The sequence below is a fragment of the Sciurus vulgaris genome (assembly GCF_902686455.1).
Source record: "Sciurus vulgaris genome assembly, chromosome: 11".
NCBI lineage: Eukaryota > Metazoa > Chordata > Mammalia > Rodentia > Sciuridae > Sciurus > Sciurus vulgaris.
In genome coordinates this window covers 16,606,001-16,618,077 of record NC_136472.1, presented here as the reverse complement: position 1 = coordinate 16,618,077, position 12,077 = coordinate 16,606,001, and the positions used below count along the sequence as shown (strand labels likewise).

General features: G+C 41.0%; 1 protein-coding gene across 16 annotated transcripts in view; it reads left to right on the top strand.

Annotated features, from left to right (window-relative positions):
- The window catches only part of CTNND1 (catenin delta 1), a 63,536-nt gene that overhangs the window by 16,369 nt on the left and 35,090 nt on the right, over positions 1–12,077 (top strand). For 14 of the 16 annotated variants that reach the window (XR_013757573.1, XR_013757574.1, XM_079102259.1 and 11 more), the window contains exon 2: positions 9,902–10,192. The exons of 1 other annotated variant lie outside the window; for it this stretch is intronic. Coding sequence is in view for 13 of the 15 variants with exons in the window: in XM_079102259.1 (XP_078958385.1) it covers positions 9,998–10,192 (195 nt within the window). In the remaining 2 variants the exon portion in view is untranslated. Of the gene's footprint in view, positions 1–8,161; positions 8,283–9,901; positions 10,193–12,077 lie in introns of all 16 variants that reach the window. One more of the 16 variants, XM_079102261.1, reaches the window with a different exon arrangement.

The window sequence follows — 12,077 nt, the reverse complement described above, 5'->3', positions numbered from 1 at the left end:
ATCCCTCCCCTCTGTTCTGGTGCTGGCTAGCACAATCTTCCTTGCTTCTAGTTCCTTCTCTTTCCCATCCCAACTCTGATATTTGCTTTTGGCTTAGTGGGATGTTATATTAAAAATGAGAGTAGGAATATTTGTGATTAGGTTTTTTTTTTATTACAGTAGTGGTAGGGTAATCAGAGAATGTGGTATGTAGCCATTTTGTAGAGCAGGCTTGTCACTGTAAAGATAAGTGTTTGGTGTGGGGTACTCTTTTGCCCCTATTACCTTTCCTTCTAAGTACTCGTCCCTTAAAAGGGGAAATAAATCTCAAGTAGATTGCAAACTATTCTTTTCCAGAAGAGCGTCTTGCTCTTTAAAGTGAAAGAAAGGCCCAAGATCTAGCTGGTTGCATCCCATCTTGCTCCCCTCCCTACTCAATGGAAAAGCATCTGTATTGGATTTATAATGACTTTTAACCACCAGAAGCATAGAAAGTTCACACTTGCACTGTTTCAAGGAGAAGGAACATGGATGTGGAGTAGAATGTTTAGATTTCTGCCACTTACAAGCCTATCACCTTGGGCAAGATACTGTTTGTGTGTGTGTGTGTGTGTGTGTGTGTGTTTACTGGGAATTGAACCTGAACCCAGGGGTGTTCACTGAGCTATATCCCTTGCCTTTTTTATTGTTTGAGACAGTGGTTCCCTAAATTTCCTTGGCTGGCCTTGCACTTGCAGTCTTCTTGCCTCAGCCTTCCAAATTGCTGGGATTACAGGACTGTGCCCGTGTGCCCAGAATAACTACTTTTGTTTTTTTAATTTATTTTGGTACCAGGAATTGAACCCAGGGGCGCTTAAACCACTGAGCCATATTCCCAACCCTTTTAAAAATATTTTAATTAGAGAGACAGGGTCTCACCGAGTTGCCTAGGACCTTTCTAAATTGCTCAAACTGGCTTTGAACTTGTGATCCTCTTGCCTTAGCCTCCTGAGCTGCTGGGATTACAGGCATGTGCCACTGTGCCTGAAATAACAACTATTTTTGATACATAGTCTTCTCATCCCCAAAAGGGAGCCACTAGTTGGCTAGGTGGCATTGCCTGTTACTTGGGAGGCTGAATGGGAGGATTACTTGAGCCCTTAAGTTCAAGACCAGCCTGGGCAACGTAAACCCTACATAATCATTACTTTAGAGGGTATTGAGAAGATTATATGTGATAACTCCTGGGGAGATCAATAATACACACTTTTTCTCCCCCTTTAGGTAGGATTTTTTACTTTCATTCAGATAGGAAAAACATTTCCTTCTCTTACCTGTTCTATGGCTGAAATAAGACTTCCAACACTTTCTCAGATTGATTTCTTCATAGATTTATAACTTTCTCCTTGTTGCGTGGTCCCTAAAGGGAGGTATAATCTAAACTTGATAGAGGGGATGTCTATTGATCTTTTCAGGGATTTGAGGAAGGTGGAACTTTGTAAATATGGCCCAATTGCATGCTTTCACCTTTTCCAAGTTGTCTTCAGATGATGGGCAAAGAGACTGGGAGGCCGGAATGGCATAGATAAAGAGTAAGGGGTGTCTGGTGAAAAAGCTGCCTCTTTAAAAAAGGAATGTGAGCACAAACAGTTGGGCGACCTCTAGCAAACCCTAAGGTTAAGCTTTTCCATGAATATTTTCTTCCTAGACTAGAGTGGAAGAAGAGTATAAGGTGTCCCAGGTAATTTTAGAATTTATCTTTTATGACAAGGGAGTTAACAGTACCTTCTCATTTCAATTAGGTTTTTCTTACTTCCTATTATTTACCTGACCTCCTGCTCTTTTTCTCCCTCTTCTAGGAAGGAGAAAGGCATTTGGCCTCTCCCCTTCCTCTAGTCTGACACCTCCCTGGCTTTTTGCCGCTCCCTCTTATCTTTGTTTCCTTTTTGACCTCTCCCTAAGCCCTGCTTTTTCCTTATAAGGCTAGGTAAGGTGCCTTTGGCAAGGTTGCAGAGGGATCCAGGTAGGTAACTCTGCGTACATCTGACTCTGGATTGATAGAAAATTCAGTGTTATCTGTCCCAGCGGAGCGCGTTTGAGAGGCACATGGGTAATGGGGGAGGAGAAAGAGACTGCCTGGCCTGAGAGATCGGGAGGACTTGTTAGACCAGTCCCGTGTGTGTCATGCATGCAGCTCAAGAGAGAAGCAGGTTTGTTTCTTTTCATACCCTTTCAGTTCTGGGCCCTCTCACTTGCTGAGAGCCACACCCTTTCTTTGCCTCAAAGCTGGTCTAGCATTTAGCCATTGTAGTATGTTATGGCTTGGTGAGGGGGTTCCCAGAATACTTGGGAGGGGAGCAAGAAGAATGTTTTGTCAAATTTCTGAATTTAGGTCTCCCATGATGGTAGAAGTAGTAATTTTTTTTCCTTCTCTTTTTTGAGATGGTGTCTTGTTATATGTCTAGGCTGGTCTTGAACTCTGGGCTGAAGTGATCCTTTCTGCCTCAGCCTCCTGAGTACTAGGTCTACAGGCATGAACTACCATACCTGTACCTGTTGATCGTTTTATTTTTTTTCCTTTGGCTATATTTGGGATCAAATGTAGGGTCCCATACGTTGCTAAGCAGGCACTCTACCACTGACCTACACCCCCTTTCCCGTTTTGTTTTGTTCTGTTTTAAGTCATAGTAAAAACTTTGAATCCTGAGTAACTGTGGGTTACAATTATAAGACAAATAAGTTTAAGAGGCCCCTTTGGACCTAACCTCCATTTAACAAGGAGTTTTTATGCGATGCTGGGGATTGAACCCAGGGCTTCATACATGCTAGGCAAGTATTCTACCACTGAGCTACGTTCCCAGCCCTTTTCTTCTTCTTCTTCTTTTCTTTTTTTCTTTTTTTTTTTTTGAGACAGGGTCTGAGGCTCCCAGGTAGCTGGGATTATAGATGTATACCTCCACATCCATAATTACCATCATCATCATCTTCTCTTCCTCCTCCTTCTCCTCCTTCTGTTATTATTATTTTAAACAGATGGAGTCTTGCTGTGTTGCCCAGACTGGCCTTGAACTTAGCACACAAACTGCTAAGACAAGGCCATTTCTGAAGTACAGGTTTTGTGGCTCTTAATAATGCTTGATTAAGATGAGATTGTGAAGTGAGCAGAGTTCTCTCTAGACCTTTTTTGGTTGTGCTATGTTGCCCAGCCAGCCCTGAGCTCCTGAGTTCAAGCATTCCTCCTACCTCAGATTCCTGAGTACCTAGGACTATGGGTGTGCAACTCCATGCCCATTTCTCTTTAGATCTTAATGTCCATACACTCCAGGAACTAGGGGTTAACATGGAAGTGAGTTTTCCAAGTGAAATGAGAAATACTAGAACTATTCTGACTGAGCTTCAGAAGGCAGAATATCAAGTGAGGAAGGGGTGGGGCACTTAGACTTTGGACTCAGGTACAAGAACTCTTTCTGATAAGGAGCCATAGAAAAAACTGTTGACAAAATATATTCCTTTGATTTAGAAACAAAATGGCAAGTTTTCTGTGTGTGTTTGTGATTGAATAGGAGTAATTAATTTTGAATTTTGGAGCAAATCCCTCCTTGCTTGAATGTTATCTCTTACAATTCTATAGTATTACAGAGGCTGTATTTTATTGATTGGCTTTTAAAAAATATTTTCAGTTGTTGATGGACACAATACCTTTATTATATTTGTTTCTGGGTGGTGCTGAGGATCAAACCCAGTGCCTCACATGTGCTAGGCAAGTGCTCTACCATTGAGCTACAACCCAGCCCTTGATTGGTATTCTGTAGAAGGAGGTTCAGTGCATTATTTTAAAAAGCTACTTTATATGCCTAGAAGACTTGGAAGTGAAATTTTACTTATCATTACTTTTAGAGGAAAGGCATAGATTTGTGGCTTTGGTTTTTAATTTATAATGCATAAGTAAGAAGAAAGGAGAACTACCTTTGGAATTGACTACAGAAGAGAAAATTTCTTTCCCAAGAACTCAGATTGGTGAAGTTTAGAGTCCCCGTCTTAGGACAATTTCTTTTTTCTCTTTCACTAAAGGCTTGTTTGCCTAACTCTGGTCATATCACTGGATATATTTTTGTGAACTGTATGGAGGTAGGGGACATAAATTAGCTCAATTACACCCCCAGCCCTTTCTATTTTTCATTCTGAGATATGGTCTCCCTGCGTTCTTAGGGCCCTGCTAAATTGCCGAGGGTATCCTTGAACTTATGGTTTTCCTGCCTCAGCCTCCTGAGTAGATGAGGTTACTTAAGTAATAGAAATTGAAGTTTTCAGGGGCTATACCTTCTTCACGATTGCCTGTCAAGTTTTTGGCAGAGCCAGTAGTTAGGCCCTGGGTCTTTTGACTCCTAGTCTGGAGTGTTATTTTGTTTTTCTCGTCGAGAGCGTGAAGAATTCCTTTAGAATGAAAAGTACATATGGAGATGTGTGATTTACTCAGAAACTCTGCCAGCATTACCAAAATTCTAGTCCCTTGTGTTTTATAGAAGTATTCGTAGTGGTAACATTAATAACTTTCTATGTGTTAAGACCTTTTCTGAAGAACTTTACATAAAACGTCTCATTTAATCCTTACAGTTATCCTGTGTATTTCTAATTCTCCATTGACAGAAAGGAAAGCTGAGGGTTAGAGTGATTAGGTGATACTTGTCCGATGTTGTGTGTTAGGTCTGTGACTTGAACCCACTCAGATCTCAAAGCCTATATTCTTAACCTCTAAAGAGTAATTTCATATTATACTTCTATAGATGGTTTACAGTTGAACAAATTATTCTAGGAACTGTGCTACTGGTAACTGATTTTTGCCCTACTATTTGGTTGGCACTGTCTAAATTGTTTGGTCCTTCTGGGCACTGATTCAGTTTAACTTGTTTTGGTTTGGACTTCTGACAGAAGAGTCTGAACTTTTATCATTGTCACTGCTTGAATGAGGGAGGCTTGCTGTAGACTCTGGGTAATAACAGGTAGACTTTCTAGTGTGGATGGGATCCAGTAATATAAGATCTACAACTTATTAATAGTTTTTTTTTGTTTGTTTGGTTTTTTTGTGGTGCTGGGGATTGAACCCAGGGCCTTGTGCATGCAAGGCAAGCACTCTACCAACTGAGTTACATCCCTAGCCCTCAATTTATTAATCATAGAAATGGCTATTTTGGGAACTACAGTCTTAGGAGGACAACAGGTTCACTTTATGTGCCACCTTTCTCACATCAGGAATTCCTTGATTTTTTTTTTTTTTTTTTTTTTTTTTTTTTAAGTGAACGTTTTTGAAAACTTTAAGTGGCAAACCTGGAAAGGTGTTGGACCGGACTTATCAGCCTTTCCTGACTTTGTCTGCCAAAGTCAGTTAATGGTTTGCAGCTCTGGTCTGTAGCATAATCTTTTTATTATGTGTGTGGCTTGTAGAAGAAACTTCATCAAATTTCTGAGTTGCAAGACTGATCTTCTGTAGCTTGCTCAAGAGCATTATTTGCCTCCACTCGTCATTCTCTTTCTTTTTTTTTGTTACTCTTCTTTAATATAGAAAAGGAATGATTCTTTATTCTAAAGAAATATGGAAATGAAAGTTATACCCCCTTTATGTACAATGAATCAAAAAACAAACAAAACAAAAAAACTCCAGGGGGAAGAAATATGGAAACCTTTTCTTCCCCCCTGTTCTTATGATGTTTAGGAAAAAGCTCACAGAAGTTGGAGGGCAGGAGGGGCTGGCTCATGCATCTTACACTGCACATCTATTTGGACTAGGCAGCTTGGTATAGAAAGCGAATGTAGACTTAGGAATGGCACAGACCTACATTTAGATTCAAAATTTGCTATTATCTACGGGGCCTTGGGGCAATTTCTTCACCCATGAGTCTGTTTTCTAATTTGTAATAAAACTTACTTCCTTATGGTTGTTTTAAGGATTGCCAGGATAATAGGTGTGAAGCGTTCAGCAATTGTTCGTTCTTTTCACACTCCCTTTTTCCTTGGTAATAAAACTGGTAAGACCCTGAATAGAGAATCAAGAACGTGGTATTAACAGATTTGTAATGCTGTAATGACTGCCAGATACTAGAGAAGTGCACTCTCTGTCCCAGAAAAACTGGCCTAGGTGGAACCTCTAAAATTGTAGTAGGGTAATTAAGTCATCCATTCCTTAGAACCCTATTTGTTTGTTTTGGTACTGGAGATTGAACTCAGAGGTGCTTTACCATTGAGCCACATCCCCAGCCCTTTTTTATTTTTTATTTTGAGACATGGTCTCACAAAGTTGCTGAGGCTGGCTTTGAACTTGCAATCCTCCTGCCTCAGCCTCCTGAGCCACTGGGATTACTGGTGTAGGCCACTGTACCTAGCCTCAGTTATGATCTTGATCCAGTTAATTTAATCTACTGCTTCACAAAATAGTTTGGGGCTGAGACATTGCCATGAAGTAATGTAATTGGAAGATAGAAACTAACTCTTGAAACAACTTAATACCTCACATTTGTATAACAATTATCTCACCTGATCTGCACAGCAACTCTGAATTACATTGAGCTGGTGATACTGGCATTGTGCAGATGAGAATGTGGCAGGGACTTAACTGCCATTATTGGCTAATGGCAGAGTGTGGACTGGGACTCGTCTTCTGAGTTGTATTCTGTCCCACACAGTCTTTGCTTCTGCCCTCTTCAAGCAGAACATTTTTCTGCTTTTAGACCTAGGAATCTGACCTCCTATTCCTACCAACTATACTGCCCTCTTTGAATTGGTCAGCTTTAAAACTATGAATATGGGGGAAGCTAATGTTTCTCCAGATGCTGCTTTCTGACCTACGTTTTTACTACCTTCCTAACTCCCTTTTCTGAGTTTAAGTTGTGGGGGCAAAAAGTAGCCATTTATGGCAGGATAACAAACAATTTCTCTGCAACAGGGAATGTTTTCTCTGTATGCTTCATGGTAGTGGTAGTTTGGGCTTTTATAGCAAAGAAGATTACAGGGCGGAGGTTGCCAGGGTGGTAACTGCACTGCAGGCCCTGTTCAAACTCAGTAAATGGAAGAATCTCTTAAGTGGAGTCGTCTTAGTGTGGAAGGTTCATAGGTCATTGTACATAGCGGATAAGGGCAAGTGTTTAAAATGAAGAAATAGAGATGGAAAGGGAACAGTTTTTAAAGATAAGGGTACTTATTAAAGAAAGACCTTTGCGTGGCCTATTAAAATGTAGGGTGGGAATGTGAGAAAGTGGCACTGGGCTTTGGACTCAAAGGAAGAACGGGAGTTGATAAGTGATTGTGGGAGTTCATAGCTGGGTAGAAGGGGCAGTGTGTTCTCTGATTTAGGGAATGAGTTAATTCAAGAGTTTATTGGGCACCTGTTTATCAGTTTCCTCTGGGTAGTCTTGCTTGCTGAATGCTTCAACACACTCTAAGGCAAATAGGCCCAAGCTTTTGTGTTTGGTGGGGCTCTGGGGAGCGTGGGAAAGAGAACCTAAGCAAAAGACTCAGTCTAGGCTAGTCCCCACTTGTCTTCCCCACTGCTACTATTGCACTGGTTTCTCAATGTCTTTGTGGGCATGCTGGAACTGGGCTTTGAGGTTTCTGCCTTAGGGGTTGGAACGAGGGGGAAGGGCATTCCAACAGGAATTTTCCCCCCATCGGATTGCTGGGAACAAGGGAAAAGTGGGTTTTTATCCACATTATAAACAGTTCTTGGTTCTATATAGAGGTGCAAGTAGATAGAATCCATATTTTAATGAAATAAAGCCCAGCCCAGGTGTCTGAACACAGCAGAATCTATAGGGTATTTGTTGCATTAAGCAGTTCAAATTCTATATATCTATATCTACATTGATATCTATATCTATATATAAAATATATATGTGTGTGTATACACACACACATATGTACACATATATATTTGGTATCAGTAATTGAACCCAGGGATGCTTAACCACTGAGCAATATCCCCAGCCTTTCCTTTTTATTTTTTGAGTAAGAGTCTTGCTGACTTGCTTAGGGCCTTACTAAATTGCTGAGGCTGGCCTTGAACTTGGGATCTTCTTACCTCAACCTCCCAATCCAAATCATATTTTAAATTAATCCCTTTCATTTCCAAAACCTCCCCTTGATCCTTATATTTATGCACTGGACATATTTTATTTTCCTCTCATTTCCATTTTTCCTTCAAATATTTCTGCAGCTCTCTCCTTCCTGCTTCCTCCTTGCTGTGGTGGCTGGGATGCTTCTTCCATGATTTTTTTGAATCTAGACTGGGCTGTTGTCTGTGTTAAAACAATCAGTTACGACCCTTCTCTTAACAGGTGTGTATGGAACTCACATTTATTAAGAATAAATAAATTTAAAAAAATTTATATATATATTTTTAGTTGTTGATGGACCTTTATTTTATTCATTTATTTATATGTGGTGCTGAGAATCGAACCCAGTGCCTCACATGTGCTAGGTAAGCGCTCCACCACTGAGCCACAACCCCAGTCCAAATAAATATTTTTAAGAGACTTTTTTCCTTAGAGTTGGTGAGAAGGTGGGGAGTAGGAGAGATTTACCCACAACCTGCCTTTTGGACTGGCTATAAGGTTACCCATAGCTTCTAAAAAAATCAACTAAGTTCAACAGTATGATTATAATGCCTCTTGTAATAAGCTTATAAGGAGCTCTTCATTTATATACTATCATTTATTGTATAAATAGCACACATAAATCATCTAAATACTTGGGTATTTGCCCTGAGTTGGAACAAGTAAAGGGGTAAAAAGATAGTCTGTTTAGAGCTCTCTGTAAGATTATAAAGCTGTAGGAAGTTCTAGCCATTGACATCTGGGGGTTAGGATATGAACTACTTCAAGGTATACGTTCAGAGTTTGAGCCTACTGCTCCTTTTCCTATTCCCCAAAGAGATGAAAGTCCTAGGAAATAGTGCCTTTTTTTTTTTTTTTTTTTTTAACCCATAGAATGTTTTGTGCTTCTCTTGCTGTCTTGTCTCAAGGCACATTTTGCCCCCCCCCCTTTTTTTTCGGGGGGGGGGGCGGGGGTACTGGGGATTGAACTCAGTTGCACTTGGACACTGAGCCACATCCCTAGCCCTTTTTTCTATTTTATATAGAGAAAGGTCTCACTGAGTTGCTTAGTCCCTTGCCATTGCTTTCAACTCACAATCCTGCCTCAGCCTCCTGAACCGCTGGGATTACTGGTGTAGGCCACTGTACCTAGCCTCAGTTATGATCTTGACCCAGTTAATTTAATCTACTGCTTTACAAAATAGTTTGGGGCTTCGCCCGGCTCACCCTCAATATTGTATAATTTTGGAAGCTAGAAAGACCCCTTCATAAATGCATTAAATGTGGAGGACTTAATTTTGTCTTTCCACTCCTTTTTCTTTTTTAAATTAAATTTCCTTTTCTTAGTTGCCATTTTACTTCAGCATATTCTTTTAGTATTTTTTGCCCCTACTACAGCACTACCAGTATCAGATTTGGGAGAGGTTAAGTAAAATCTATACTGCCCTGTTCTAGAAGTGACTTGGCCCTGCAGGACAGCGAGTGTTTGTCTGTACCATGCAGTTAAAACTTTCATTAAATTGATACTAGCAAATTCTTCCAGGGAAAAAGAATCTAACTTTAATCTCATGCCATGATCACCACATTTAGCCACTTTCTCCTTTTCCTACCGACCGTGTAGAGACTTGGATCTAGTCACAACTTTTCTTTCAGTAGGTACTTCTGGTGGGCTGTTGAGGAGGGTGGTGGACAAAGGACCCTGCTTGAGTAGACAATGGTGATGGGCCCCTAGGCTTGGTGGTGGCTTGCTTTCTGCACTGTAGTAAAACCACGAGAGGGCATCTTTGGCTCTGGGATTAATAATTCATCTGTCTTCTCTGACCTGTGATCTTTTCTCTCCTCCCTTATCCTTTCCCCGATAGTGTGAAGTGAGGGGGACCTTCTCCCTCCTTCCTCCTCCCTCTGTGATCCACCTTCCTTTTTTACCCTGCCCTGCGGCGGCTCCGCCCCTTACCTTGATGGACGACTCAGAGGTGGAGTCGACCGCCAGCATCTTGGCCTCTGTGAAGGAACAAGAGGCCCAGTTTGAGAAGCTGACCCGGGCGCTGGAGGAGGAACGGCGCCACGTCTCGGCGCAACTGGAACGCGTCCGGGTCTCACCACAGGATGCCAATCCACTTATGGCCAACGGCACCCTCACACGCCGGCATCAGGTAACCTCTCTCTCCATCAGACCTGCAGGTAGGACTTTGGCATGGTCACAGAGAGCATATAATCCTTATTGGGAAGCTACTCTCCCCTAGGTGATGGGCTATCCAGTGCCCATGCTTCAGGGTGAACTTTTCCAGAGATGATAAATACTGATTAAGAAGTAAGAAGTGCTGACTATACTGAGTTGGGTGGACTTACTTCTAGAAGCATCATCTGAATTCCTTCTTTGTTGGAGTGGGTTTTCTGGGTTGGGAAGCAGTCTCAGTGTAGTTTGGAGATATAGTCAAGTTACTTCTGTTTTCTCTTTTTTTTTTTTTCTTGGTATCAAAAATTCAGGAAATGGGCACTTATTGGTTGGGGAGGTTGGGCATCTTATGCTCCCAGTTTTTTCAGTCCTCCTCAGGGAAGTCAGTTCTCAGAAGGTGTGATTGTATCTATAATTTGTATATTCCTGTTCCATATTGCCTTTTTGTACTTTTTTTTTTTTTGACTGTGTAAATCTTGTCTTGGAGGAAGGGGTCATTGTTAATTCTGTTGGTTAGAATTGGAGAGGGAGCTTCATTCTGCTGTTTAACCCAAATAACCACAGGAGCCAGTGGTCTCCGATTGGCTGACTCTGATGTGACTTTGGAGAACTGGTGTTAGAAATGAGAAGTATCTTGTGTTTCCTATGGTTTATCTAGTCTGACTTTGCTGTGATGTAATCTGTCTGAGGTTTTGTGTGTGTGTGTATGTGTATTTGTGAATGTGGCTTTGCTTGATAGACTGCATTTTAGGAGCTCTCTGGGTGGGAACCAGAATAGTGCTCATGCCCCGATAGTCCTTTTTATTGATTATTTAATTTTTAAGATAGAGAAGGTCCCTCTTATTGAGGAACCTTGCAGATTGGGCAAGAGGACAGAATTTAGGGATAATCAGGAATTTGAAGGAGGCTCTGTATTTGCAATGTTCTAGTGTTTTTCTAGGAGCTCGAGTAGAGTGTTAGGGATGAGATGAATATATTGAAAAGAAAGACTACTCAGGCTTGGAGGTGGTGGGGAATTCCAGGATTTAGTATGTGGTTTCTTTCTCTTGCTCTCTTATTTTTAACTTCTCCTCAGTAATGAAACCACACCTTTCCTTCTTCCTGAAAGTAATATTTAACTTCCTCTCCCGTAGCATTATACTCTTCATGTAAAGGGGAGTGGGGTGGGGAAGAGTTTCCCAAGGTGGCTGGATCTCACTGTGTTCTATTGAAAGAGGAGCAGGGAAATATGTATATCTATGAGGTATAATGTCATTAGATTATTTCCTGCTATTTAAGACAGAACAATTTAAGAGTGACATTTTGGAGTGTGTTCTGTGGTTGTAATAATTGATAAAGATGCTGAGAATTTGGTCTTCTTGAGTGGGATTGGGGTACCTATTTTCTTCATACTTGGAAAGGGAGACATATCGTTCTTTAAAAAGCTGTATGGAATGGGAGTTTCCAATGGTAGCAGAGCATAAGGAATCATGGAACAATAAAGAAGGCATTTGGAAACCCCCTAAGTTAGCCTTTTCAATTTTCCTTTTCAATTTCAGTTTTCCTTATATTCTCAGGGATTTTCAAAAAGAGGAACTTTTATGAATCTCTATTTATTTAGCAAATAGTTTTTGAATGCCTATTATGTATCAGGCACTGTGTAAGGCACTAGGGATGCTACCTTAAATAAAACTGACCCAAAAAACCCCTCTGCCCACATGGAGCTTACATTTTTATGTTCCAGAGATCCTATCTGCCAGAGTTCCAGGCCTGATTCCAATTTTGAGGAAAGTGCTAACTAAGACTAAGGAGTAATGTGGTTATTTTATGAGCACTGACACAAGGACTTCAGGCCACAAATATCTTCTTGAAAGCCCTTTTCC